This window comes from Plasmodium vivax, chromosome 13 (assembly GCF_000002415.2).
Source record: "Plasmodium vivax chromosome 13, whole genome shotgun sequence".
In the NCBI taxonomy this organism is placed as follows: Eukaryota; Apicomplexa; class Aconoidasida; order Haemosporida; family Plasmodiidae; genus Plasmodium; species Plasmodium vivax.
This window is the reverse complement of record NC_009918.1, coordinates 415878-443755: the sequence shown is the minus strand read 5'-3', so window position 1 is coordinate 443755 and position 27878 is coordinate 415878. Positions and strand designations below refer to the sequence as shown.

The 27878-nt window shown below is 45.4% G+C and overlaps 7 protein-coding genes across 7 annotated transcripts, besides 27 other annotated features; 4 read left to right on the top strand and 3 right to left on the bottom strand.

The window, feature by feature from the left end:
* Nucleotides 1-233: 233 nt before the first annotated feature.
* Nucleotides 234-287: a microsatellite.
* A 195-nt stretch (nucleotides 288-482) lies between these two features.
* On the bottom strand, nucleotides 483-3064 carry PVX_084575 (mannosyltransferase, putative; the record flags this gene model as incomplete). The annotated part of the gene is made up of 6 exons (XM_001616532.1): nucleotides 483-578; nucleotides 1198-1257; nucleotides 1459-1500; nucleotides 1622-1720; nucleotides 1980-2097; nucleotides 2250-3064. The coding sequence occupies 6 exons, from the start codon at nucleotides 3062-3064 to the stop codon at nucleotides 483-485; spliced, it is 1230 nt and encodes a 409-aa protein (XP_001616582.1).
* Nucleotides 936-967: a microsatellite.
* Nucleotides 1624-1661: a microsatellite.
* Nucleotides 1864-1900: a microsatellite.
* Nucleotides 2136-2186: a microsatellite.
* Nucleotides 2523-2547: a microsatellite.
* Nucleotides 2736-2768: a microsatellite.
* Nucleotides 3065-3306: 242 nt separating the features above from the next.
* Nucleotides 3307-3330: a microsatellite.
* A 306-nt stretch (nucleotides 3331-3636) lies between these two features.
* Nucleotides 3637-3660: a microsatellite.
* Nucleotides 3661-4272: 612 nt separating this feature from the next.
* Nucleotides 4273-4301: a microsatellite.
* Nucleotides 4302-5407: 1106 nt separating this feature from the next.
* Nucleotides 5408-5429: a microsatellite.
* A 652-nt stretch (nucleotides 5430-6081) lies between these two features.
* On the top strand, nucleotides 6082-7915 carry PVX_084570 (hypothetical protein, conserved; the record flags this gene model as incomplete). Its single annotated transcript, XM_001616531.1, has 3 exons — nucleotides 6082-7399; nucleotides 7532-7585; nucleotides 7821-7915. 3 exons carry the CDS (start codon nucleotides 6082-6084, stop codon nucleotides 7913-7915), a joined length of 1467 nt encoding a protein of 488 aa, XP_001616581.1.
* Nucleotides 6824-6870: a microsatellite.
* Nucleotides 7804-7827: a microsatellite.
* A 187-nt stretch (nucleotides 7916-8102) lies between the features above and the next one.
* Nucleotides 8103-8131: a microsatellite.
* Nucleotides 8132-9483: 1352 nt separating this feature from the next.
* Nucleotides 9484-9512: a microsatellite.
* Nucleotides 9513-9995: 483 nt separating this feature from the next.
* On the top strand, nucleotides 9996-14231 carry PVX_084565 (hypothetical protein, conserved; the record flags this gene model as incomplete). Its single annotated transcript, XM_001616530.1, has 1 exon — nucleotides 9996-14231. One exon carries the CDS (start codon nucleotides 9996-9998, stop codon nucleotides 14229-14231), a length of 4236 nt encoding a protein of 1411 aa, XP_001616580.1.
* Nucleotides 12561-12582: a microsatellite.
* Nucleotides 13600-13650: a microsatellite.
* Nucleotides 14232-14432: 201 nt separating the features above from the next.
* Nucleotides 14433-14453: a microsatellite.
* Nucleotides 14454-14461: 8 nt separating this feature from the next.
* Nucleotides 14462-14496: a microsatellite.
* A 401-nt stretch (nucleotides 14497-14897) lies between these two features.
* PVX_084560 (hypothetical protein, conserved) lies at nucleotides 14898-16271 on the bottom strand (the record flags this gene model as incomplete). Its single annotated transcript, XM_001616529.1, has 1 exon — nucleotides 14898-16271. The coding sequence occupies one exon, from the start codon at nucleotides 16269-16271 to the stop codon at nucleotides 14898-14900; it is 1374 nt and encodes a 457-aa protein (XP_001616579.1).
* Nucleotides 15728-15750: a microsatellite.
* An 859-nt stretch (nucleotides 16272-17130) lies between the features above and the next one.
* On the top strand, nucleotides 17131-20411 carry PVX_084555 (hypothetical protein, conserved; the record flags this gene model as incomplete). The annotated part of the gene is made up of 2 exons (XM_001616528.1): nucleotides 17131-17149; nucleotides 17299-20411. The coding sequence occupies 2 exons, from the start codon at nucleotides 17131-17133 to the stop codon at nucleotides 20409-20411; spliced, it is 3132 nt and encodes a 1043-aa protein (XP_001616578.1).
* Nucleotides 17888-17914: a microsatellite.
* Nucleotides 17916-17966: a microsatellite.
* Nucleotides 20412-21193: 782 nt separating the features above from the next.
* Nucleotides 21194-21222: a microsatellite.
* A 990-nt stretch (nucleotides 21223-22212) lies between these two features.
* Nucleotides 22213-23676, top strand: PVX_084550 (hypothetical protein; the record flags this gene model as incomplete). Its single annotated transcript, XM_001616527.1, has 1 exon — nucleotides 22213-23676. One exon carries the CDS (start codon nucleotides 22213-22215, stop codon nucleotides 23572-23574), a length of 1362 nt encoding a protein of 453 aa, XP_001616577.1. The 3' UTR covers nucleotides 23575-23676.
* A 173-nt stretch (nucleotides 23677-23849) lies between these two features.
* Nucleotides 23850-23873: a microsatellite.
* A 174-nt stretch (nucleotides 23874-24047) lies between these two features.
* Nucleotides 24048-24077: a microsatellite.
* Nucleotides 24078-24177: 100 nt separating this feature from the next.
* PVX_084545 (hypothetical protein, conserved) lies at nucleotides 24178-24971 on the bottom strand (the record flags this gene model as incomplete). The annotated part of the gene is made up of 1 exon (XM_001616526.1): nucleotides 24178-24971. Exon 1 carries the CDS (start codon nucleotides 24787-24789, stop codon nucleotides 24178-24180), a length of 612 nt encoding a protein of 203 aa, XP_001616576.1. The 5' UTR covers nucleotides 24790-24971.
* A 1579-nt stretch (nucleotides 24972-26550) lies between these two features.
* Nucleotides 26551-26592: a microsatellite.
* A 991-nt stretch (nucleotides 26593-27583) lies between these two features.
* Nucleotides 27584-27607: a microsatellite.
* Between the last annotated feature and the right edge of the window lie 271 nt (nucleotides 27608-27878).

Here is a 27878-nt window from a genome sequence, read left to right as displayed (position 1 = left end):
CTCGTTACCACAGGCATAATATTCACGTAAATTCTTCCCCTTTGCCACAACATCAGAATGGTTGCTACTGTTTGGTAGTAATTTCCTGAGCGTGAAATTTTTTTTTTTTTTTTTTTACCATTTTGGATAGAAAAAAAAAAAAATGTTGCATTTTGCCTGAACAGTCAGGTAAAATATGTCAAGCGAAATGTGTCAAGTGAAACATGCCAAGCAAAGCATGCCAAACAAAACATGCCAAGCAAAGCGCATTTTTGCACCTTCACCTATCATGGGGTGGAAAATATGTTCCAAATTAAGCAAAAAAAAAATCCCCAAAAAAAAAGGATGGCGCAGCGCACAAAAAATAAAGCCCAAGCACTTAAAAAGTTAACTGCAACGAAAGACTACACTTTACACGTAACTGCTCAAACGATAAAAAGTAGAAACAAAAAAGAAAAAAAAAATTCTCCGACGGTTATGTGAGAATTGTATCAGTTTGTTGATCATACGTCCTTCTTCTGTTCCGTAAAATGAAGGTACATGAAAACCCAGCAGATGGTCATCTCAGAAATAACGAACAAAACAGAGGAGTAGAACAACTGCGGGTGTTGGAAAGAGGGAGAGGGGGACAGGAGTAAAAATAGATTTATGGATTGGTGGGGGGCCCATCCTAAAAGCGCATTTATCCCTCGTTCCTCCGTTGCTAACATTTGTGTAGCCCCCAACTATGTGGGGGACTTCATAACATACCTGCAGAAAGGTGTTATATCCTTTAAATTCAAGGTAATACGCCCACAAGAGCCAGTTAGCCTGCGCGTCGATAAAAAAAGGGGGCAGTTTGTGTTGGTCACCTATGTGCAGTGGAAACATGCGCATGTGTTCATACGTTTGTTCGATTAGTCGTTCATCTGTCTGCTTGGGGAAGCGGAAAATTAAAAGAGCGCTTGGTCATGTTGGCGTGTGAACTGGTCACACAAGACCGTATGCCCCAAGAAGTTTTCAACCCATTCTGCGCTTTTGCAAACCTTGGCTAAAATGAAAAAGAGCGCTGCTCCGGCAAGAAGGGCCAAATTTTTCTGTTAAACGTTGCAAAGGGGTATATACACAAGCGTTTATGGGTGGGGGTTAGGGATGCCTCACACCCAGACATTTGCGAGTTGTCGCGTAATTCTCTCGCCGCATGCAGGTGTGCAAGCCGCTCATCTCTGCTGATTTTACCCTGTTTAACGTTATGGAGTGCAGGACAACCGGAATGAAGGGGAGGCACCAAATGAAGTACTGAGAAAAAAAAGGGGAGGGGCGGGAAAAAAATGTGTTAGCAAAAGGTGCACCTATTGAAAGAGGTTAATATATGCAAAAGTAGCATCCGTGCGACACGCTTTACGTCGGTGCGGTGCGTCTCTCCTTATGTATGGGAATGCGGCACGAGTGAGCGCATCTGCCAACCCGACTCATGGCTGCATTCCCCTCTGTTCTTACCTGCGAGGTGCACACTTTGTTCATGGCGATGAAGGCGAGGGTCTTCGACGGGAAAGAGAAAAAAAAAAAAAATAAATAAATAGATAAACAAATAAATAACAGCACAGAACAAAGCAGGGCGTAACAGGACAAACAAATGCCCTCCCTCTGGCAGCATATTCACCTGCAGAAACATGGACAATTCCAAATTGACCCGCGCGTACTTAAAGCCGAAGAGCGCCACGAGCATGGCTTGGGGGACAAATGTTATGAGGGGGGTGATCTGCCCGGGGGGGGATTGCGGCTAGTTGCGGTGTGTTACAGCATGTGGGTGTAGGGGAAAGCAGTTTCCCCCTGTGTATGTACTTGTGAATATGTTTGCGCGCATTTTCACGGTCGCCTCTTAAGAAGCAGCCACAACTAGCAAAACAACGCCGCTTTCATTCATCGTAACTGCAGCTGTGCTGTCTGGTTGCCACCCTCCATTTGTTAAGGCTGACGGGGCACGGCAAAAGCGGGAGAGCCCCTCGACACTGCGTTACCTTGGAGTTCCCCTCAATGCTCAGGTACATAAGATAAAAGAAAAGGGAAAAGTTGTGTCTGTGGTCCCGGCGCACGAGGTGGTATATGAAGGACTCGTGCAGAAACGCGTATCCGTACCTGTCATGGAGGGAGAGAAAAAAAAATACACCCATATGCAAGGAGGTTAGCTGTAAGTGGGTCCACCCGTGTGAAGGTGCACCAATCTTCACACTGGAGGCGCCATATGAGAGACACCACATGGGAGACCCCCCACGGGGGTAATTCCTCACATTCGATAGAACACCCCGTTTAGCAGCATAAAGGTGCCGAAACTGCACAGGGAAAAGATCAGCTGGTCCCGGTTTAGCTTTAGCAGTCCAGCCAAAAGTTGGCCGGTTGCGCGAAGAGTGCGGCTGATCGGATTCACACAAAGGTCCCGTTGTTTCTCCCCTTGGAAAATTTTATCCTTAACCAAATAGTTTTTGTTCAGGTAAAGCATCAAAGGGAGGGCATAGATAATTGGGTATATCTTAAAATTAACAGCTAGCCCATAAAAAACAGCTGCGAGGTACACTCTCTTTTGATATATAAAAAGGAGAGTTAACAAAACGAACAGGCAGGGGATGCAGTCGGCATTGCCCCTAATAGATATGATGATCACCATAGGGTTTAGGATCCACAAGGAAACATAAAAAATGTAATTCTTGCATGCGGGGTATTTAATTCTTAAGATTCTAATTAGGACAATGGCTATGAGAAAATCGAATGATGAGAATAGGATCTTGCCAAAGGAAAAATGAACGAAAAAATTGGGCACCATCAAGTAAGCCAATAGGGGCGTATACCTATAGGTGTATCTTTTATAAGGCGATTCATTTTTCAATACATATTTGGCAGCATCTGAGAAGACGTAGTAATCCACATCTGTAAACTTCACATCGAAATTGCTGTCATGCCACAGGCTGTAGTAGTAAATAATTACACGCACTATAATCCCGAGGAGGAGAATTAATTTTGTCAATCTGTTCACATGGCTGGGGTCGGTGTTGGCGCTTCTGTTCCTGTGTTCCGGTTGAGGCTCTTTTCGTGGTATGGTGGCTGCCATTTTGGGGGCCACGTTGCGTCTACCCCGCGGTCCATGCCGTTTGGGGGGGGGAAGCGGCGGGTTAGCAATACGAGACAGCGATGGGACAGCAAGACGGGTTAGCAACGGGACAGCGATGGGACATCACGACAACACAACGATGATGATGCTGACTGTGGCGCCACCTACACTGGGGGCACATAACCTCAGGGGCACTTACTACAGGCGGGAAACCAATTAAATCTAAGTAATATCCCGGGCAGCTCTCCCATTCCTTCCCTTCAAGAAGGGACGCGGCTAAAAAGCGGGAGTGAACTGGTGAGAAGGCAGTGGACCATTGCGGTTATTCAGCCGAATGGGAAACGTCCACCAAGTGTGGCGGTTTAACCACTGTGCGTGAAAAAAAAAAAAAAAAAATTCCACCACATGTCAGTTGAGCAAAACTTTTGTGAATCGAACGAAAAGTCGCACAACTAACATGTAGTGGAATTTTTTTTTTTTTTTTTTTTTTTTGCTCCACCCTCGCAACGTTCTTCGCTTTGTTCGTATTTTCCCGTTAGCCCTTTGTGTATGCCTTTCTGGGAAGCGACTTAACGGGCACATACTTTCTCGATCCGATCGTCACGATTGCGCCATCGGCACGTGAAGAATATATGGGAATACGATAATGGGGAGGAAAAAAATACCGGTATCGTTTTTCCCTCCCATAAAGTAGCAAATAAAATTGCGCACAGGAATTTCCTTCATCATGGTTGGCAAATTTTATTTTTTTTTACCTCCTTTTTGCTGACTGCTCAGTAATGATTGTTGCGAATATATTTTCGCTTTGAAAGAGGCAGCGGTAAACATGGGGCTTCAACCTATTGGGGTTATTTTCCTCCCCAGTACGCATTCATATCCGTGTTGCTTTTTTAAAGAAAATTTGCTGATTTAAGAAAGCATGCTTTCCCTTTTCGCGCATATGAATATAGTTAAATAAATATATATTTTTTTTTTCCTCACTTTTTTCGAACGAGCGATGTACAATTGTTTTCCCCATTTCATTCGCAGCTCAGCGAGATGAGCGTTTACAGTGGGAGCAGCCCATCCTGCTTTCCCGTTGGAGATTTCCAACCTTTGTATGCTTCCCCCCCCACTTGCACATAACGCGGGGTTGTCACTATGGGCCTTTCCTGACGTGAGGCCCCATCCCACAGTGACAAAAATGGCTTCACTAAAGTGAAAAAGGTGGAAGGTGCCAAGTGGCGGAGGGGGAAAAACAACCAACCGGAGGAGGAAAACTACTCGATACTTTACTATACTCCCCCCAAAAGGGAAATAACCCACATACAACTTTAGCAAAACGAACACCCCTTAGCGAATTTTCCCCGTTAACATATTTTTTAAATTTTGAATGATGACAGCTTGTTGCTGATAATATGGGCCACGTGTTTTGTTTTGTTTTCTTTTTTCCTCCTGGAAAAAAAAAACATCACACACGGGTATCGCCTCCTACACAGTTACGTGTGCAGGTACATGCGCACGTGCTGATGTAGGGGAGCGAAAGATGATGGCTTAATCTTCTCACTGACAAAGTTTAAAAAATATGTATGGACTTTTTGCTCGCGTGGGGAGAAGGGGGGAAAGAACAGCTACGTATTTACAGCATTCTGCGCATGTGCAAAGTTTGTCCACGCACACATGTGAGGGGTTATTTTGTCGAATTTTTTTACCCCCGTTGGAAAACATTTGGGACACATCGTAGTAGTATTCCCAATGGGTACACCTTTGCTGGGGTTATCTCAAAAGTGCGTGTGTATATCTGAACAGGTGCCATTTTTTAGGGTTTTTTTTTTTTGTTCATTTTGCTTTGAAGTCTTCCCCGTTCGACGTGCTGCCCGTGCAGCCGGGGGAAGGTCAAAGTGGGGTCACTTTAAAAGTTACAATCACAGTTCGACGGCACTGCGATGAATGAATGTTCCTGCACGGAAGACGTCCAAAGCTCAGTTGCGCGAATTCGATTGAGGTTCTCTCCGCCTGAACATTTTACCCATGCCATTTGGTACACTTAAACGAACATGCGCATAAAGGTGTACACTGTTCACTGACGCTGCGTAAGGTATATTTTCCGGTCGCATGATAGGCACATGCATATAAGTATATCTGCATTCATCCGTTTGCTCTTTTTGGTAATCCCCCCCTTGGTTGACATAAAAATTGAACTGGCGAAAAACGGGACAGGAATAAAGACAGTTTCGGCGTTGTTCCAACATTAGTGAGGAAAAAAAAAAAAAAAAAAAAAACGTAAAAGGCGTGGTGTATATGAACAACTCCCCTGGAGCAGCATCACGCGGTGTGCTTTCCGAACGTAGTCACTGCAACACTTGGCAAAAGTGCCCCTCGCAAGTGCTTAAAATGTAAGGTAAAATTGTCCCCCTGTTTTTTTTTTTTTTTTTTTCATAAGCTCAACCTTCGTTTGTCAAGCTGGGCAAATTCGCGATATGGTGTTATCCCCTCGATGGAGCACATTTTAAGGGCCTTTTTTTTACGAAGTGGAAGCGAGAAAAGGCCACTCAGCCGCAGTGTTGGCAGTAAAAATAGCAAGCAGTTTCGCTGGACGTTTCGCTGAAGGTTTCTCTGAACACTTCGCTGAACTTCTCGCGGAACATTTCGTCGGAGTGACAGGCAAAAGGGCTTCCCCCGTTAAGCAACACAAGGGGACAGCAACCGGTGGAATTGCCCCCGCCTTCCCATTTGAGTAGAATTACTTTAAAATGTAACTGCTTATGCGGCTTGTACAACCGCTAAACGTACGCTGATCTGTGTGCGCATGGGGAAATTCACATTGGGTGAGGTATCCATGTCGCCTACTCCGATCAGCGTGGTAATCCACAAATAGCAGTCGACTTTTACGAGAAGTATTTGCATTTGCCCTGCGGCATTTGTGCTGACCTGTGTGCGGTTCATCTCGTTTGACCAGGTTTCGGCGTTACATTTCGCGCCCCCCCTGCGCCGGCTAAGGGAACCCCCCCATTTGCACACCTGAGGAGAACCCTATTATGATAGCTGCGAGCGGGGAGCGATTCGACGATGAGAGAAGGTCCTGCTTCAAGTATTTCCTAACGCTCATGTTCCTACTTGTGCTGATGCTGATTCTGAGGAAGCAAAAGGAAGAGGAGGAAGAGATAAGCAGCAGAGCCAAAATGAACCTAAGGCAAAATGAACACTACCGAAATTTTGCATTTAGCTATTTAAGAGAAATCAGCTTCTTGAAGTACGACTCTGCTGTGTACATATCGCCAAACAGAAAAATCGTTCCCATGATCAGGTACATTAATAACTATACAGTGTATGTCCAGGGGTACGATAACATTTTACACAATTTTGAAAACGTGTCCGTGGGAATAAGTGAAGAGAAAAATAACCTCTACATTTACGCGGTAGCAAATAATAGACTGGAAAATGGAACCTGTGCAAGTGCTGCATGTGGAGATGCTGACGATGGAATTATCAACACGGTGCTAGTTGACACGACTCTGTTTCGAAATATGCAAATCGGGAGCTGCCTCGAAAAGGACACCTCTATGTGCTTTTTCGTATTCGTTCAGTTAAGCAAAAGTAAATGCTACAGTTTTAATAATTTATCCCACTCTTGCCATGCGAACAACACGGTGAAGAACCCTAATGTGTTTCTTGCGAGCAGTTACTGCTATGTCGTTTTGGCTAGCTCCAAGGTGGAACGTATATACGAATTTGTTAAGGAAAAATTGCTGGGAAAGGACCCATTTGACGAAAAGACCTCCACGAAGGAAGTCGAAATAGTTGCCCATTTTTGCGGAAATTTACTTAACCAAATCGCCACCATAGACGCGGTTAATGCGAGGTTGCTCTTTGTGCAGCGGTACATACGCAAGTTTGACAAGGGAGGGCAGGAAGAGTCAAATGAACGAAGAGACAGCGATAGCCCCTCCGCGAGTAATGGGAATAATCCCAATGCAGATGATCAGACAAATAGCCCTGTAAATTTTAATACTGAGCAAAACCAAAAGGAGGAGTACCAGAGGTACACAAAATCGTACCTCCACAATGACAGTTTTAAAAATGAAAATAACAGCAACGCCTTGAAGCTCCAAATCAGCTACCATTTTACCGTAATCAATTTAGCTTCAGAAAACAGGGACATAGTCGAATATGTGGAATATGCAAAGAACAAACCCGAGTTTTGTCTCTTCCCCCCCATACACATAGCCTTCGACGAGCAGTCCAACTTTTACTACATCGTGCAGCACGAAAACAACGGGTTTTTAAATTTTATTTTCATTTCGCCGTCCACGCTGTTGGTTTATTACACCTTGAAAATACGCGAGTTTTACTCCGGTGAGTGCTCGAGAGATGTGCGTGTGTACATGCAGATAGGGGTGGATGCGTATGTCTGAATGCATGTGTGTGCGTGAGCGGACGGCCAACTCTCTACCAACGCAATCTTTCCCTTTGCTTCTTCCCCCGCAGGATGGTTGCTGAACTCGAGCCGCGATTACGACAGCAAGGGGTTAATTCTTTTTGGTAATTCCATGCAAGGGGCGTTCATTCGTTTGCAGCGTCTCGCTTTTGTGTGTGCCTCTGTTTTTTTTTTTTTCCCATTTGTGTGTTGACTAGCCAACCAGCTAGCCAGCTAGCTTTTTTTTTTCTTTTTTTTTTTTTGTTAATACATCGTAGTATATTTTCACATTTTCACATTTTCGCTTTGCTGTGTCAGATTATTTCACTCCCCATGTGCACACCTTTTTTTTTCCTTTAGGGGAATACCCACCATACGAAGATGAGCTCCACGTTTGGGACATTCGAACTTTACAGCACAGGAAATACCTAGTTAACATTATTAAGACCTACTGAATTGAATTTTTTCGTTTTGGCCAGAGTGCCTTTTGTGCGGTTCGGTTTGTTATTTTGGCCATGCCTGCGCTGTTCACTCTGCCTGTTTGTTCATTTGTTTGTTTGTTTTTTTTTCGAATAAGTCCCACTTTTTGGCCACAAGTACGCAGCTGATAAGCGCGCACCCAATTGGGTACCCAGAATGCATCTCCTCGCCCTTTTCTGCGTTTCCGCGCGCGTTGTTTTGTTCAGTGATGTGTGAAAAAGTGGGGCAACTATGAAATGGCGCAATTGCCGGATGGGCAGTTTCGACATGTGCAATTGCGGCATGCGCAGTCGCGTAACGTTTGTACTTCAATATGCGCCATTTTTGTCGACCAAAACGTTGGCAGCGTTATACACTGTATGATTAATTTTTTTTTTTCCTTTTTTTTAAATTAACAAAATGGTTGAATGGGTCCCATTCCTGAGTGGCCCATCCAAATATCTTACGGTCTTTCCTTACGCAAATTTTACAACTTTGGTGCCTTGGCCATTTTGCCCCAATGTAGGATATGCCGAGCGTTTAAAAAAAATGTAATATGTACTTATGTACCTGTTTGGGCCTGAAAATTGCAAACACCAAATCGTGGTGGTGCCATTCGGTGGTAAAAGCTGCAGTGCCGCTTAAACCTTTTAACGCTAAGGTTTCCATGCAAAATGGGAGGTGCCCCTTTTTAGGAGATTATCCATATAAGCAGAGGGGTATATCAAAATGGAGTTGCCCCTCTGTGTCCATCTGCATGGCACAATGTTACGACGGGTAATACCGCAGCCAGGGAGAATTACCAAACAGGTAGAAACTGTTCTTCACAAGAAAAGAAGTCCTCGTCACGTGCATGTTTTCCTCGTTAGCATATCCCCACAATATAGGTATAAGCTTTAACAAGTCATATTTCAAAGCTTCACAAGTATGTGCTTCGAAAAGGTTTACCTTACATTTGCCTGTGGGCCGCAAGGTGTGTTAAACGTAGCATTCGAGGACGCCGGAGTGGTTGCATGACAATTCTGGGCACCCTACGAGTGAAGCATATGTATACTAATCTGTACGTTCATGTGATGGCTTACTCGATGCTAACTGAAGGGTCACCAAACTGGGGAAGCAAAAATGCAATTTTGCCTCTTAAAATGCTATCTTTTTAAAAATGTATAATTGTTTTTTTTCAAGTGCTTGGGGTTGCTTACTCTATGTAGGCGTGCATGCCACACAGCGTAAAACTTCATGCGCGCGTAATTAGCATGTATGAATATATATATATATATTTTTTTTTTTTTTTTGGCCTCTACAAATTGCCCTTTTTTTTGGCGCGAAACTGCCGTTCATTCCTGTGCCATTTTAACATACGCGCAAAATGCAGAAAAAGTGAAAACCATCCGAGCGCAACTCTGCTTTTTCTTCTTTTTTTTTTCTACTTAGAGTATGTCAAAAGTGTTCGAATGAAACGATTTTTTTTTTTTTTTTTTTTTTTTTTTTTACTGCCACAGGACGAAGTTGTATACAATTATGTACAACATTTATTTTTGTGCGAACTGTGCTTTTTTTCTGTAAGTGCCAGTGGGTGGTAAATACGTTAACATATGCATATAAGGTAGCCATAAGAATAGTTGAATAAGCATGGCTACTTCTACAAAGAAACATTAACCTGGGTTTGTTTCAGCATTTTGATTAAATGAAGAGCACCATGTGCCTATATGATGGGTTGACTCCTTTCCCCGAGTGTTTCTCCCTTCATTTTTCCCATTCGAAACGTACATTTTGCTCATTTTTGTCGAAAAGATGAAGCCCTAAACGGGGGAGGAGAAAGCTTGATGGGTATATAAACCAAGCGCTATGCTCACACGCACCTATCTGACCGTGTGTGCATTGACGATGCGCTCGGTTTAGTTATACATACGGAGGCACAACAGTGCATACACGTAAGTGCATATACGTACGTGCATATTTACAGCCCCAAGTGGGAAAAGAAAAAAAAGAAAGGCTCATCGTTTTTAAACGAGTAGAAGAGCAGCACCACGTGTGCCCCCCCATCCTCTTTTTTCACCCCCCCCCCTGTCCTCAAGCATGTCACTAACGCTTTTTACTAATGACAAGAGGAGAAAATATTTAGGCAGCAACAGACCAGAAGGTCGCGTAGGACATTCCCTACATCATTACTATGAGTTAACTGCAACGGAGGATGTGAGTGGTTCGTCGGGAAGGGACGACGATGAAGAGACGGACCAGATGAACGAAGCACACCAGATGAGTGAAGCACACCAGATGAGTGAAGCACACCAGATGAACGAAGAACACCAGATGAGTGAAGCACACCAGATGAACGAAGCACATCGGATGGACGATGCCTACTCGTACGCGATAAAGTCTGGGTTTATTTCAACTCGGGAGGAATGCAAATGTGGACGGGCCGAAACAAGCGGTAGAAATGGTGGAGTTGATGCTAAAGGAGAACTGCGGGAGGGAGAAGAATCCGCTAAAGGTGGTAACCCGGAGGAGGCATACACAGAAGAGAAGTTATTCACCCAACGCCCTAACAGTGGGAACCATTACATAAGCAATGACGACCATCTGGGTAGCATGCCCTATGGGGGGAAGAAGGGTTACCATAATAGGTTCATCCATGGGAGGCATAAAGTGGTGCTCTTCGGGGGAGGGCTACCAGAAGAGGAGTTTGTAAAAAATTACGCAAACGGATGTGTACAAGCCAAGGGTGATGAAGAAGATGGTGGCTACAGCAAGTACAGCGTGATGACAGTGGAGAATTCTCTACAAAAAACATTTAATGATCTATACATTTGTGAAGAAGAAAATGACGATTTTGAAACCTGGGTAAATGTGAAGACGCATAATGTGCCTGAAGCGAGGGCATTCCACGCGTCGTGTATTGTGAACTTGGGGTTAAGTGGCGTTTTTTTGTTTATCCACGGGGGGAAGGTGAAGAATGACGCGCTCGCGGATGACCGGCTGTGTGCCTTGAACTTGAGCAAAGTTTCGTATCGCGCAGGGGGAAGCAGGGGCGGCAGCGGAGAAGCGGAGGGAAGGGACCGAAGTGACAACAGCGATCCCAGCGACAACAGTGACAGCCCCATGGGAGAGGAAAACAACGAGCACAACCAGCCCGAGTGTAATGATCACCCGGATGAATCCGAGGGAGAGCATCTTCCAGAAGGCAACCCTATGAGGGAGAACCAACATGGCCTCGCTAACAATGCGGTTATGAAAGAGGATCGGAATGGAGGGGACGAGCAGGGCGACCCCCCAAATGAGGGCCCCCAAAATGGTGTAGCAAAAAAGGAAGCAGAGTTGGAGGAAAAAGAAGAAGAAGAAACGTTTGGCGAGCCCCTAACTGGGAGAAGCAAAAATTGTGAAGACCCAGTGGGGGAAGCCAAATGGAAGAACAGCACTCATCATCCTGGTGAGAAAGGCAACCCCGACGTGGATGATGGCCCTCCTTACCTGAAGGAGGAAACGTGTAGTGATGCAAAGCCAGATGCGGCAAGGTTAGCGTCAAAGTTAACGGCTCCCCCCCAAGAAAGAAACGCTTTAGCCAATCAGAAGAAGCGGAAGTGGTCGTGTTCGTCATCCCACTTGTGCTCCGCCTCGAGCGGGTCAGGGTCCAGCGAGTCTGCCTCTAGCGGGTTGGCCTCCCCCTCCTCATCATCCTCTTCTTCCAACTCGTTGCCCCCGTGCGACTCGGGTTTTTTCCGGCCCAGCTACTACCGCACAGGAGATAACCAATTTGACGAAGAAGATGAAGATGTTCTTGTGAATTCGCGAGTGCCAGTAAAAAGTTTGCTGCTCAGGCGAAACAACTCCTCGTGTGGTAGTGCCTCTTCCCCCTCGGAGGAAGACTCAGATGTGGAAGCAGGGCACAATGGGGATTCCTCCCTCAAAAGGGTGAGGAGGACATGGGTCCACATACAAACAGTGGGTAGGAAGCCAAACAGCAGGTACGGACATACCCTGGATTTCCTCTATCCCCATCTGGTCCTATTCGGAGGAAACGAACATGTGTACGATGATGAGGAGAACTTTTTTTGTAAAAATGACCTCTGGGTGTTGAACATAAAAAAGGGGAAAACAAAATGGGCAAAATTGGGGAGGAAAAAAATTCTATACTTTCATTGGCAAGAGGTGGAGTACCAATCTGTAGACCCCCTGGGGAGATACTTTCACGCCACCACCGTATGGTATGACGTAGAAAATAAAACGAACAACTTAATTTTGTATGGGGGCAAAATGAGAAAGAAGACGAGTGTGAGCAGCAGATTGCTAGCTTTGCAGAATTCTGGGAATAAATGGAGGTGGTCCATTTTGCCTGTTTATGTAGACCCCCTAAATGAAAACAGAGCATGTCACGCGATGGTCTCCATCCAAAATCACATTTTTATAATCGGGGGGGAGGATTACACTTATAAGTTTATAGAGAAAATGCCATCCGCCTTATACTCATTTGAGTCAAAAAAATTTCAGTACATTAACGACTTCAGTGCGAAGGCCTGTTTAAAATGTTTTGCAAAAAATGAGACGATTTACTCCTGGGGAGGATTTACAGACGTACCATGCAATCAGATTTTTTTCCCCAACAATTTTGTTACCATTGATGTGAACCCCCATGTGATGTACATACAGATGAAGGAAGACCTTGCGGATGAATACGATGAAAACAATAACCTCGTTTTGAAGGAAGAGCCAGATTCAGATGATAACATTTACAATCGCATGAATAAAAGGATCTCGAAGGTGCATAATAGGAAGATGGAGCTCGAGAAGGATCTCCTCTACCAGATAAAGCTGAATGACAATTTGAACTTTCGCATAAAATCGCAGATGGTGCAGTACCAGAGGCTCGTGCAGCTGCTCAATGTGAAGCAGACGCAGAACGCCCATCTGATCAACGCCTTCAAGCGCCAGAGCCTCCCCCTCGACGGTGTTGGCGGTGTTAGCGGCGTTGGCGGTGTTGGCGGTGTTAGCGGTGTTGGCGGTGTTAGCGGCGTTGGCGGTGTTAGCGGCGTTGGCGGTGTTGGCGGTGTTAGCGGTGTTAGCGGCGTTGGAGGTATTAGCGGCGTTGGAGGTATTAGCGGCGTTGGTAGTAGCATCGGCGGCTGTGTTGGCGGTAGCATTGGCGGTAGCATTGGCGGAAGCATCAGCGGAAGCGTTAGCGGCAGCGTCGCCGGGTGCCACGCCCTGCCGTATGACGTACATTCGGGAATACACCACATCGCCTCACACGACCTGCCGCACGGCTCGTACCACAGCCTGCACGATGTGCCCCTGTACGACGCGAGCCCCAGCATTGCCATGAACAGCTGCAATATGAACAGCGTCAACCTGAGCAGCATCAACCTGAGAAGCTGCAACCCGCACAGCTGCGCCCCCCACAGCTGCAACAACTACGCGCATTACAACAGGGAGGACCTCTTCAAAATGTCGATGAGCGAGCAGGACAACTTCACCCACCCGATGGCCGCAGACATGATGAATACGAACGTCAGTGGGTTGCACAGCGAGTACGAATGCAGTGTGGTGCCGCACAACGTGGAAGCGAGGCAAACAGGGAGCGAGCTGCCCGTGGCCGACGCAGACGCGTATAAAAATATGCTGTCGAGTGAGAACGTCCGGAGCATCCCCTACACGGATTGCACGAATGAGAAGGGAAACAAAAACGTGGAGGAGCAGTTGCCCTTTGAGGGCGGGGTAGCGCCGGATCAGGCCGGTGCACCGATCAACCAAGTGAGCGCAGCGGGCGAAAACCCCCCATGTGGGGGGTACTACCCCAATGAGGGACACCACCCCAGTGAGGGATACAACCCCCCTTGCGAACCAGGCAGAAGTGCCCCCGGGAGTGCGCCGTTCCACACGTTTAATGGCATGTCCGAGCTGTGCGCCACCAATGGAGGGCAGCTCCCCTGGGATGGACATACAAGTGGTTACTCCAACGGAGCAGGTCATCCGTACAGCCGAAAGGATCACCCTCCCGACATGCCCATGAAGAATAGCACCCCTTTTGCGAATGATTATTGCACGGGGATGCCCCTGGATGTGCCCACAAATAACCTCCAGGCGAGTAGCAACAACGATGGAATTGGCAACCCGCCGTCCACACAGAGGGGCGTTATTGGCAACGAAAAGGAAGGAAGCACCGCTACGGGCGCCAAGGACGAGAGTGTGCAAGCCCAGGCAGAGGGGAATTGCACAAACAGGGAGGCGTCCAATCAACGGGTGCGCCGAAAAACGGCCGCCAAGTGCTTGGAGCTGATTGAGCAGGACAGGCTCAGCAGGATGATGAGTGAGAAGTAGCGCACCCGGGAAGGGAAAAACGGGAAAAAGAGAGCCAGGTTGGTATTTAGCGGGTTGGCCTTCAGTAGGGAAGCATTCATCCGGGTGGCGGATTTACCAACTCATTTGTGAATTTACGAATAAGTTAAAAAAAAAAAATAATAAAATAAAAAAAAAAAAAATAGCTAGACAGCCATACCGACGTGGTTGGCACATGATTTGACACTAATTAGGTCTCCATTCGCGCACGTCCTTTGCTGCAGCGCAGAGGTGCGCCTTATTCGCCCCGCGCATTTGTTTTCGCCTATTCGTTTTTTTAGCCGCGTAAACTACCTGTTTTGCTGAGCCGTTTTATTTAACCGCTTTCATTGCATCCGATTTAGTTTTCTTACTTTTTTCACCTCTTCTCATTTTTCGCCACTCTTCTCATTTTTCACCTCTTCTCTTTTTAATTGCCGCACCTCCTCCCCGGGATTCATCCCCCCCTTGTTTATGTCCACAGATATTGTGAATGACGCCAAACGCATTTTAAAATAGCCTTTCCTCTTGCGCATTAAGTCAAAGGGGCAAAAGTGCACAGCGGTAGGTACGCGAGCACAGACTGTTGCTGACTATTGCGGTAAAACTGACTCCTGCTTGGAACATTTGCCCGGGTTGCTCGCCCGCACCGTATTACTGAAGTGCCGCTCAATCCCTGTTTGTAACCCCACCAAGGAGGCGACACCTCACCTTGAGCTGGGACATCCAGTTGGAAACGCTTCGCAGGAAGGGCCCATTCGTCACCAAATCTTTGGGGAACCCCTCCCCTTGGAGGAACGCCCGATTGTGCACGAACCCTACTTTGATTAGGTACTTCTTCGACTGGAAATCCAACACGATATTTGTGTTCTTCATTTTGTACAGGTAGCCATTTGAAAGGTATTCATTTTTGTGGAGAGTCCTTTTCTTCTTGCCCAGCTTGCAGTAGCTAGCTAATTTGTCTTTCTTCAAAATGAGCATGACCGTATATTTGCAAAGAGTGAGATTTCCGTTTTTACAAAAAAGGGGGTTACAGGGATGTTTTTTTTTTCCTCCCCATTTCTTCCTTTTCTCATTTTTAAAAGCAAGGGTGTAGTTTCGCACCGTCTTTGCGTGAATGTTCTGTGTGTACTTATGTCTATACAGCTTAACCCTTGGTGATTCTTCCCCTGGGGGGGCACATACAGGAGGGGTAAGAAGATACCCTGTGGAATCTCCACCAACTGGTTGATTTATGCCCATACGGGGTGAATACCCCTCCTTCGGAATCGCCAAACGGTGAGAGGACATAACTCGCTTCACATAGATGCCCCAAATGGACATTAAATTTTGCCCATGTGGTAGGTACTGGCAATTTCTAATTATGAAGAAGAACATCGTTTGGCTTAAAAAGCAAAAGTGGAAATTCAAAACTTTTAAGTAGCTTTTGAAAATGTCAATTATGATGTTAAATTGGTCTGAAATTATTTCCTTCTCTTTGGAAGGGTCTCCCATCCAGGGCTGCGGTTTCCCTAATGTGTGTATTCTCTCCCTCAAAAGGGATTTTTTGAACTTGTTTGCCTCCTTCCCGTTGGTGTGATTAGGGTGGCTGATCCTGAGGGGTTCCTTCCTGCTCTGATGAGTTTTGCCACTCCCGCTAAGGCTACCCTCCTCCACATGGCTAATCAATCCGCTTAACCAGTTTAGATGATTCAAAATGGGCATCTCGAACGAGTGGAATGAGGCATACCTGTAAATCTTGCCTCGTAAAAGTGCCTTTAAAATTACATTTATTTGGTGTAAACTCAGGTCATTTCTCCTCTTCTCCGCAATTCGCAGGAGGCATTTGTAAAAGTAAACATTTCTATGCCCCTTTAACACCCCGCTGTGGATGATTCGGTGGAGGTTGCCCACATTTTTGTATTTGTTCCTGCAGACTTTGCTGTTATTGTTTGGGAGGAAGTCTTCATGCTCGTGTATGGCCACGTGAATTTTGTTTCTCTCTTCGTTTAGCAGTAGGCGGTGAGCGTTGCTTATTCTTTTTATTCTGTGCAGCGCCAGCATTGTACCTTTGTGTGTAGTTCTTGGGGTGGCCGGGCTCTTCCCCGGTATTGCTCCCCTGTTATAGCTTTTTGTTTGTTGTTCCCCCGTTATTACTCTTTGTTTGTTCTTCCTCCGCTATTGCTTCCCCCTTTCTACAAGCCCCGCTTGCCAATTTTCTGCGCATACGATAATCCCCGTTCGGCAATTTTTTCCTCCCCTCCCCACGTTCCATGAATCCTTTGTTCTCCTCTCCACTGATTTATACTCTATTTGTGAAAAGTACACTTGGGTATGGCCTTTTCTTGCCAAGCGTTTGCTATGTAAGCGAATCTTCAACCCACGCCTGGCAATTGCGCGCAAGCATATGGATTCCTTTTTTCGAAGCGGCTCGCGTTGTCCCGAAGGCAACGCAAATTTGTGAACGCCCCTCCCCTTCAGCACATTCTGCAGCACCAATTTGGTTTCCTTTTTGTGAGTAGAAGAGGGGGGAAACGCATCTGCGGCAAGTTTGTCATATGGGTCAATTTTGTCATCTATGCCGCTTTCGCCGCTTTGCCACTTTTGCCGCTTTGCCACTTTTGCCGCTTTTACCTGAACGGTTCATATATTTTTTTTTTTCGTTTGTCAGTTTTTGCCCAGCCGTGTGAACCCTTTAACGCAGCATTCGTGCTTTTTGCCCCTTGAGGGATGTCGCTTGCTCCCCTCGTCTGCACACAAATTGGGAGAATGGGGTAACCTCTCTAACCGTAACCGCGGTGAAATTTGCAAAGGGGGAGAAGTGCCCAAAAGGGTACACCACATAGAGCGCGCTGCAAAGAGGGAGGCCTACGCGTTGGATCATCCCCCCCAAACGAGGAGTGGCCAGCCGCTCGCGTGCAAAATGGCCAGCGATGAGGAACGTAAGTGCCCACTGGGAAGAAGGGATTGGCCTTGTCCCGATGCGCTCTTTGCAAGTGTAGCTGCGTGCACACGGAGCTGAGCGGCTGACCGTGCCGCGAACCGCGCCGCTGAAAGATCTACTAAACGACCTGCTAACCGCCTACCGCAGCGATCCCCGGGGAGGAGGGCGAGCCGCCCAGCGAGGACCTCTACACGAAGAGGAAGAAAAAAAAAGAACGAAACGAAAGCGTCCACTTTGACAAGGTAAGGAAGAGCGAATACATCTGCGTGGAAATCCCAGGGAGGGTCAAAAAGGGAAGCAGCGGATTGTCAGCCGTGGAAAGCTTAGGGGGAATAAAAAAAATAACAGAATTATTTCACCTCCAGAATAATGCACACAGACATGAAGAAAATTTAATCTTAAGAGTCAACAACAATGACATGTTTTCCTCCTTCGTGTCAGCAAATTCCGCAAAAGTGAATAATGTGTTAATTAAAATTAAAAGGACAAGGAAAAACGTCTACAAATTTGAGTTCCTGGGGTTCGTTCGGTACCTGTACTACTTTGACAACATGATCGACTTTTACTATATCCCCACGTTTTATAACAGGCGCGACTACAGCACGAATTATATACACTACTTAACGAGGGGGAAAAAAAAAAAAAAAAAAAAAAAAAAATCATCATCAGGAGCAGTAGCGGCAGTAGCGGCAGCAGCGGCAGCAGCGGCGGAGGTGGAAGTGGAGGGAAGACCGCGTGACCCCTTTGACCATTTGGGAACCCCCCTCGCGGATGGCAGGGGTGAACACTTCTTCCCCAGCGCGTTTGCTCGGAGTGGAGAACTTCTGGCCGGCGGAGCGATAGGCCAATTTGGACCCCACCAAAATGTAGACCAACAAAATATGCCCCATGTAAATTACTTTTCAAATTGTCAAACACACAGCTGGAACAACATGGCGGACACACAGATGGGCAACCATACGAGGCAAACCTCGAACGTGATGAACCTAAATGCACAACTGTATGATTCGGATAAAATGGCTAGCTATGAACGAGGCTATTCTCAAAATATGAGCAGTAGCAATCACGTGGGGCATAATAAAGACGCCCATTTGTTTTTACCCAAATGTGGAAGTAACGCAAATGAGGCGAATTTCTTTGTGCTCGGTTCTAACGGAGGAAGGGGGGCAGAAGGGGGAGAGCACGGAGATGGCCGCTACCGAATTGGCATTGAAGGAAAGGAGGAAGACAACCAGGTGGGATCCTTCACGGACATGCGAATTGGTGAAATGGGACAAAATGTGGGAATCCCCATGTGTAGCAGCAGAATGGACGATGCCATCGGAGCAAGCCCCCCACGAGTAAATATCCAAGCGCAACTGCCATCTGGAGGACCTCCCCCCTTTAACGACGCCAGGTGTAACCACATGATGCAAATGGGTACCCAAGAGGATGACTACTTCTCAGACGAAGATTACAACGAATTGTACAAAAAAATCATAAGCTGTAAAAATAATTTGGAGTTATTTGACCAAGTGAAGGAGAGTGAATTTTCCTCCGACGAAAGTGAAGGGTACGAATTAAACTGTTGCATCCATAGCAAAAGCACCAGTCCGTATTTCTACAGAAATTACGAAGCGACAACGACGAGTAGGTATCTCAGGGAGTACAGATATTTAATAAGCAAATTTACTTCGCCTATTTTTTCGAACGTGGAAGCGAGCAAAGGAGAAATGGAGAAGTTTATTCAGGAGCTTATCATTAACAGACCTGAACAGGGTACGCCTGGAGGTTCTACACTGCCGGGTGTGGTTGGGATGGGTCAAAGTGCGCACGGGGTGATCGAGGAGCAAGTGCAGAGTCGTGACAAATTGGGTAAACCCGTGGGTGAGTATTGCGATGCAGCAGCAGTGTGGGGCGTGAGAGGGGCTGACGATGGAGAGCAGCGTGCCGGTGAAGACGCAGCTGTGCAATGTGATGACCGTTCGGATGAGCATGCCGCTAACCATTCGGATGAACATCCCGCTAACCATTCGGATGAACATCCCGCTAACCATTCAGATGGGCATGCCGCTAACCTCTGGGACGACCGCTCCGACGGGGAAGCGCTGCTGATGGGGTCCCCCCCAAGGAGCGGGCCCACGCAGGACGACCACGAAACGAGCGAATCTAGAACCGCAAGCCGAAATGTAAGCCACGCAGAACAGCAGAGCAACCAAATTATAGTAAGTAAAAAACCAGTCCACTGTAACCCCATAGCCAAATTTGATGACCCCACCTTTCCATGTAACCCATTCGATTCTGCATTAAAAAAATACGTGTCCGATAAGTTATATAAAAGGGTAAAGGATCTGTTCGAAGTGAGACCCATCTGGTCAAAGGAAGTCATTTTGGAACATCTGGACAGTGTGAGCACCTACTGCCTGAAGAGTTGCTTCTCGCGAATTTGCTTCTACTTCGCGGATGGCCCCTGGAGACGCACCTATTGTAAATATGGCTACGACCCGCGGAAGGACCCCTCCAGTTATATTTACCAAACCATAGATTTTAGGGATAACTACTTTAGGGAGATTAAGATGAAGAGTGCAAATGAAATGAACAGAATTATTCTAAAGAGGAAAAACTTTATCGATAGGGTAGTTACCAAAATTATCAAAAGGGTAAACATTACCGGTACGAGGAACACAAATAAGAGGGGCAAACCAGAGGGCACTTCGCAAAAGGGGAGTAACACGATGAGCGTGAAAATGGAATCTCACACGGACCAAGAACAAAGGGACGAAAACGAAAAAAGAGATTTTAACATATATTCCGAATGGTCGCAAAGTTTCTCCCAACATTATGACGACCATGGTGAGGTTCCAAATGGGGACAAATCTGCCTACCATCCATCAACGAGTAACCAATACCCGAAAGATATAAATGATCTTAAAAATATGTTCGACATATATTCAAGTGCTGTCTCCTCAAATGATGAAATTACTCCCCAGATGGATGAAGAAATTAATGACATCTTTCAGTTTTTAAAAAAATCAATCACCTTTCATTTGAGAAAAAGTTTTTCCGCGGAGTCCCACTTTTCCGTGAGCCCCCTGAAACTTTCGACGGTGTATCAGTACGTAGACATATACGACAACAACGTCGCGGATTATTTATCCAATTTGAGGACGCAGGACGTGTGCACGAAGGATTACGGCTGGATGAACAGCAACGATATCGCCAAAATTAGGGACATTCTGTTCGTCCGGTCGGTGACGCTCAGGCGGGCCCACATAAAGTGAGGCGGTGGCGCGGTTGGGCGGCCAAGTGGGGTTACCCCTCAGGGGCGTATCCACCTTCTGCCATATGGCCACAGCGCGTGCGTTAATACCACGCACTGTAGGGTTTTAATTTTGTACAGGTAAGAAGCTCCCGTAAGTGCGATCTGCCCTTTGCTATGAATTTTGCTTTTCTTTTCTTCCCTTTTTTTTTTGTTCCCCATTGCGAGACTTCACCTGGTGAATGTCCATATTTATCGTGTACTCTCGCGTGGACGCATCTTCCCCCAAATGAGCTGCACACACAGAGTGGATTTATTTTTTTTTCTTTTTGATTTACGTATAACCATCACCACGACACAGTTGGTGTTAACCCCTTTTCATTCCCATTGATGTGTGATCCACATCATTTTTATGGCGATAAATTTCCCCACGCGCTGAAAATGCGCATACACACATTTGAATTAAATTTTGTCCATTTTGTAAAAACACGCGTAAATACATTTAAACGAAAAAATGGATTAAACCATGGTCATTAAAAAGGTGACCCTTTTTTTCAGTTGGTATGTGTGCTTCACTTGGGGGGTTACCCAAGAGGCTTTTTCTCCTCAATTTGTAAGAAGCTTCCTTTTGGCGGCTCATGTGGGGGGGTTGTTTTAAAAATGAAGGGGAAATAACTATGAGCTAGCTTAATTTGGTGTATTTTTTTTTTTTTTTTTTTTTTTTTTTTTTCAACACTGTTCAGGTAATTTTCCCCAATACAGCTTTTTTTTTTTTTTTTCAGAACTGTTCATACAAAAATGCGCAAGACGGACAAAAGGTTAGCCCACCTGGGGGGAAGCGGCATCCCCATCTGCTGAACAAAAGAGGCGAATTTTTTTAAAAATGCGTGGCCAAAATGTTTAATCAAAAAAAGGGGGCTGATTCGTGAAGTTGTAGACCACACGATGCCATGTCTTGTTTTTTGTCTACTTTAAATCAACTTTAATTCTGCACAAAAGAACAGTTCAATTGTAGAAATTTGGAAAGTGGGAAAAAACGCATAAACGGGATGCTTTTCAGTTCCCATCTGCGCCATTTAAATGGACTTTCAAAATTGCTCATATTAATTTTCCACAAGCGCTCAATTTAGTAGCCATTTATTTTGCGACACTGTGACACCCTTTCGGTGAAAATGATTTTTTAAAAAATATGGCCTACTAATAATGTACATTTTTCCCATGCCTTCTTGTGACAACATTTGTATGTTACAATGTACAGCTTCGCGCAAAAAAAAGGAAGACATTCTCGTGGGGGGGTAATGAGAGGTACCCGTTCATGTGGAAAACTTTGCGCTTTGCAAAAAGGCCTTTCGTCAGAAGAAAAAACATCCTGCGAGAGCGCATGCGTGATGTGAACAACGAGAAGGGAATTTCTTCGCGCGCGGGGGGTTACCTTCCATTGGTACCTTGCGTGGAGTGGGCAAGTCGTCAAGCGAAATAAAGTTTGGGGGTCTTTCTATAACACGTTTGAAACGCGTTCGTTCCATTTTTACGTTTTTTCATTTTTTCCCTTTTTCCCTTTTTTCGTTTTTTTTCGTTTTTTTCGTTTTTTTCCGTTTTTTTTTCTTTTTTCCCTTTCCCCGCAAAACGTTAAGACAAAGCCGCCCGAATGACGGAACGACCGAACGACGGAACATGTCATGCGGGACAGTTGCCAAGCGGACGCACAGCTTCTCGCAAATCTGCAAGCCGACCGCAGCGCAGAAACGTGAGCTTTCATCAGGACCAGCCAAACGGAAGTAAATAAAAACAAACTACCAAGTGTAAAGAAGGCAAAAAAAAAAATGCGCGTTAACCAACTCGATGGAGAAATTGTAGCCATAGAAGAGAGGCACTCCAAGGAGAAACGTAAAAATGGAAAACTTGTGCAAGGGCACGACGAATCAAAGGAGTACACAGAATTGGGAAGAACCCCCCAAGTGCGAAAAGACTTAACGAGCGAAACGCATCGCATACGTGAGGACTACCCAGGTTATGAGCAAACGTTCTATCAAAAGGGGAGTCAGGGTGAAATTAAGATGACGGGAGAGTCCAATGCGAAGGAGGATACCTGGCTGAAACCGCCCCGAAACGATACAGAGCATTACAACATCATGTCCAGCACTGACACTGTGTTGTCTTCAGATGACAGTGTTGCGGATATGTACGAAACGAACTACAAATACTTCCTAGTGAGGAAATTTTCTCTCAGTGAAGAGTCCCCAGGATCAGCATCCGACTGGCAAGATAATTTAAAGTTGGACAGGCCCATGAGCCACCAAAATGGTGTCTTCCAAGAGGACAGACGAATCGTCAGGCTTCCCAAACCGTATGGAAGGAGTGAACCACGCAATGGGAAGGTTCTAGAAAAAAATACCATAAGCAACTTCAACCCGCTAGCCCATATAAGTACTAAGCACCATTACTATAACCCCTGTGCGAGGCACAACTGCAATGGCAATCACTTCAGTTATGACTACCCCTGTGGTGTTCAAAATGGATCACTTCGTTATGGTGGTCACCCCTTTTGTGAGCCGCATGACGGTAAGTATCTCCATGCAGCAGACGGTGTTAGCCAAAATGAGGGTAATTTTTATATGAACAAAAAATGCACGCTAAAATTCGATAATTATTTGAAGGGCATGTACTTCACGAATAGGTCCTATATGGAGGCAGAACTGAGGAAAAAATGCAGCCATTATTTCCTGCCCCTTAGGAGGCCCTTCCGCGCAGAGGGTTCCAATACGGGGGCCGCTTCCTCGGGTGGCCCCCCCCCTAAGCGTGGAAGTGTTTCCAGCGGTTCTAGCGGTTCTAGCGGCGAATTCAGCGCTAACCCGGTTGACCCTGTTGACCGGCTCAACGGCCGAACCCACCCCCACGGGGAAAAGCATCAAACCCGCTCGCACAACTTGAGGAAGGGGCGCAAATGTAAAGGGGAAGAATATCACCGAAGAAAAAATGCAAACCACGAGAGCACATGTCCGAGCAAAAAAAATTTATTTTCCCAATTGCTTAAAAATCTCAAGCTGTTGGGATATGCCCTATTTTTTTGCTTCTTCATAAGCAACGAAAATAAGGCAATCAGGGAAAAACAGAACTCCACGCGCGGCGGGAAAAAGGCCTTTCCGAACTCGTCCTCCCTTAAGAGTGAAAGGAGGCGAAAGTAGGGCCTCGAAGCGGAGCTGGAGCAGGTCGCGTCGAAAAGGCGTACCAAATGAAGACACCGTAGTGGGGAAACGGAAACGCAAGAGTTGGACCAAATTGTGAATAAAAAGGTAACGCAAAATTGGAATTCGAGCCAAAAAAAAAGGAAAAAATATCGCTTCGTTGGTTGGTTAGTTTTTTTTTTTTTTTTTTTTTTTTCTCAAAATTGCACACACGCTGGTACACACAAATGGCGGAAAAAATTAGCCGTTCGACGCGGACAACACTGGGCATTTGTAAAACACATTCAGGGAGGGACCTCCATCCAGCGATTTGTCCATCCGTTCATGCACACAAATTATGCTCACATGTGTGAAGCGGCAACGGGGAAGGAAAAAAAAAAAAAAAAAAAAAAAAAAAAAAGCTGTATGGCTAGCTCTACGAGGGGGGTATTTTTTTTTCCCCCACACCCTCGCGTGTAATAATAAAATGAAGACTAAACAAACTGCAACATTGGCATGTCCATCAGAGTGATAACGAATGGTACTCTCTCCTACCCTGGGAAGTTGCGCATAACCCCGTGTACTCATCTGAGCTCACACCAATTTTAACGCTGCAAAACTTACTTAAACCATAGCGCTGAGCGCAGCAAATATTTCCGTTAAAGCTTTGGTATCATCGAAGCACATGTTGTGAAGACATATGGCGAACATAATCGACTTATACTTCATCAGAGCGGCATGGTCCTTCATAAACTGAGTACAAAACATTTCCAAGTAGGGATAATTCCTTTCGCCAAAAATGATTTCCGTTTCTTGTTCCACCGAGAAGGGCATAATGACATTGTGCGAATGTATCCACACGGCAAATTTCCCATTCGGCGAGATAAAAAAAATGTTGTAATTTTTATAGCAAACGAGGGTGTATACATACGTTACTGTTTCGCCCTTGTGATTAATATTCACCGTTTTTTTTATTACCTCTGGGATGGCCTTGCTTGGGGGATCCTTTCCCTCAGATAGGTGCCCATTTTGTTTGTCACTCAACATGCCATTGCTTTCATGCGTGTTGAGTTCTTTCATTGAGTTATTTTCCAAGTGGCAACTGAGACTGCTCATCATACGGTTGTTATCTTCTATGTCTTTTGCGATGAAGCAGTTTGAGTGACTTGTTTTCCCGTTGCTCAGGGGAGCTTCCTCCTTCCGCTTGCTGCGTTGGGATGTTTCTTCGTCCGCCATCGTTCCCTTTCGTGTGTGCCTATCTGTTACGCGGCAAGTTGGCACGTATGAATGTAAAAAATGTACGTATGAAGCGTTGGTCAGATTTGTGCCTACAAGTAGAGCCCACACCCCTTGGCTAAACTTCCTACACCAGTATAGTAGGTGTGGGAACGACTCAATTTAACGCCTTTTTTTATGTACTAAAGGAGCTGCGCATTATTTGTTCGTGAAGAATTTTTTTTTTTTTCCTAAATCTCTCTATATGTGAAAAAAAAAAAAAAAAAAAGAGGAAGAACAGCCGCAGTAAAGAGCGCAACTTAAATGCTCACCTGTGAGTAGTCCTAAATTATGCGAACAATCGTTTTTTGCGTATTTATTTTTTTTTTTTTCCCCGCACAAGTTATCCCCCCATTGTAGTTCTAACATTCAGTGACTCTTTCCTGCCAACCATCGGAGGTATCCCACGCGGGTAGGATTTTCGTGGTGGGTTAATTTACATACCGTTCGTATGTGTTATGCGTAAGGATGGTGAGTTATTCGCTGTTTTTTGCAAGTTGGCATTTTTTGCGGTCGGATTGACCTACCAGGTGGTAACCTTTCGGCACCTTTTTCTCTAACGCATGTCGCCATACCTTTGTGCGTGCCCTTCCCTGCGGAGCGCCCATCTGAGAATCGCCTATACGCATGCGTGATGTTGAATTGAGAGGAAATGCAAGTGCCGCAGGGCGTACGAAGTGAATGAGTGAGTGTTTCCCTCGGTGGATTCCCTTCTCTGTTTATGTTCAGTCAAACACTTATGTTTTTTTTTTTTTTTTTCCTCTTTCTCATTTGTTCCCAACTTGGAAGTCACGAAAGGTATGTTGTTGGCAGGGAGAATTTACATCCCTTCCGCGCATGCAGGTATGTCGCGTTTTTTTTTTTTCTGCCGACCTGCCGATGTATTTTTCACTGCAGTTGCTGCGCAACACACATTGGAAATATTTCCGTCGTGTGGGTAAAAAAAAAAAAAGGCACAAATTTTTACCCCCCCTTCAAGTGATGCGAACAAGTGGGTGGATTTCTTTTTTTGGGCCCCCTTTTTGCCGCGTTGAAAATTCCGACCGTCTGCACATTTCTGCCCACCCGTAGAAACGCACCTCTGCGAAATGGTAAGAAGTGGCAGGAACACTTAAGCGCTCACATTTGATCTACACAATTTATTCGGCCATAAATTTTATCGCGAAATGGGTGAGTACTGCAAAGTAAAGGAAATCACCTTAGAAAAAGGATTAATAAAAAAAAAAGAACAAATCTGCGACGTGATGGCTTCAGCCACGTGTTAGCAACTACCTTTGTGCGGTTTGCAAAGAGCGGGTCGCGCGAATCAGTTGGCGTTCCCCGCACGCGAGTGCCAAGGTGCACCTAAGCGTGTTGCGCGTGTATGAATGTGCATGTGCATAGGAAGTTTGTACGTGGGTAGACCTTTACCCGCCTGGATTTTTTTTTCTTCTTTTCCTGCTTATGATGCAGAATTCTCTCAGCGCGGGGGGCCCATTTCTGGAAGTTCCCGCGCACACCCGTAAACTAAAGAAAAAGGAATCGAAAAGTTTAGAAAGAAGAAACGCGCTTGCCCATATGTGTGTGAATATGCCGAGGGGGAATCCCCATTATAATACAGCTAAAGGGAAAAAAAAAAAAATACAATACAGTACAATACAATACAATGCAAAACAAAACAACAACAGCCAGGTGCTGCAACTTTTCAACACGTGCCCGCGCCTGTTATATTTTTTTCCCATTCTGTTTGCAAAAAATGTAACTTCAAAGGGGGTGAAATGAACCATTGTGTTTCCAAACAGGAGTGGGTATTTTTTTATTTTTTTTTTCTAGCAATTCCCACCACGTGGGAGTATTCTGCCAGAAGACAGTGCCTTGTGTGACGGCTATTTCTGTTTCGTACAAAATGGGTGACCATAAAAGTGGAGGTTCCTCCGAAAAAGGAAATGAAAAAAAAAGGAAAAACAGTTGCCTTTTATGTAAAAAAAAGAAAACCCTTTTTGGTACGTGCGTGGAGCTGACCAAAGATGGAACGGGAAGAATTCCTCCCTTTGTAGGAATAACCCACCAGCAAACACTACCCCAACGTGCTATTCAAATGTGCATCCCGCGAAAGGAAAAGGAAAGAGTCACCCAAACAGGAGTTGCCATTTGTGTTAGTTGCTTGTATTGATCGTTTTGTACACAAATAGGCAACGAAGTTTAATCTGTTCAGCACAAAACAATTTCCATCATCGCAACTGAGTCTTTTCTCGTCTTGATTCATTTTTTTTTCACGTCAGTTTTGTTTTACCCATTCTGTAAGCCTCTTTCACTGAAAAGTTTTTTTTTTCTAAATCAATTTTTCTGGCATATCTACATACACAGGTGAGCATCTTTTCTTTCACACCATACAGAGCACACATTTTTATTTTTCCCTTCCTTTTAGCAGCGTGTGAGTGCCCACATGTACCCGCGCAGTTAATTTTTTTCCTCTTCTTCTTCACAATTTGAGTGTGCCACGCAGGGGCAAATGACCCAGTTTGTGTGTGCACGTGAATCCCCCACTGTATGCACATGTACGTATTTGGCAAATGACGCATTCGCATGTCGAGTAGGACGAGTAAACATTTTGCACACAATTTTTTTAGCAATCATGGGAGAACTGCTTAGATAAAGTGCTTGTCTAATGTTAAAAAAAAAAAAAAAAAAAAAAAACGACATCAGTATGTACATCCACACATGCACGTGTAGCATGAATGACTCACTTGATGGTCCTTCGCTGACCCGTATTGTAAACCTACGCTCGTTTCAATCCTTTTCGTGTGCCTCATTTGGTTATACTTAGCCGTACATTTTGATATAACTGTGCTGTGCGTTGGTGATTTCGATTCGTTTTTTTTTTTTTTTCCCACACATGTGTTGTTATTGTATATAAGAATGGGAACATTTCAACGTGAGCGGTATCTTGGATGATTTTCGCTCCTCCCATGTGTATTTTTTTTTTTTTTTTTTTTTCTAAGTACACCTCCTTTCTTTCTTCCTCGCGAAGAAGAGTTACCCTCACGGGTACGTACATACGTTTGTTCACA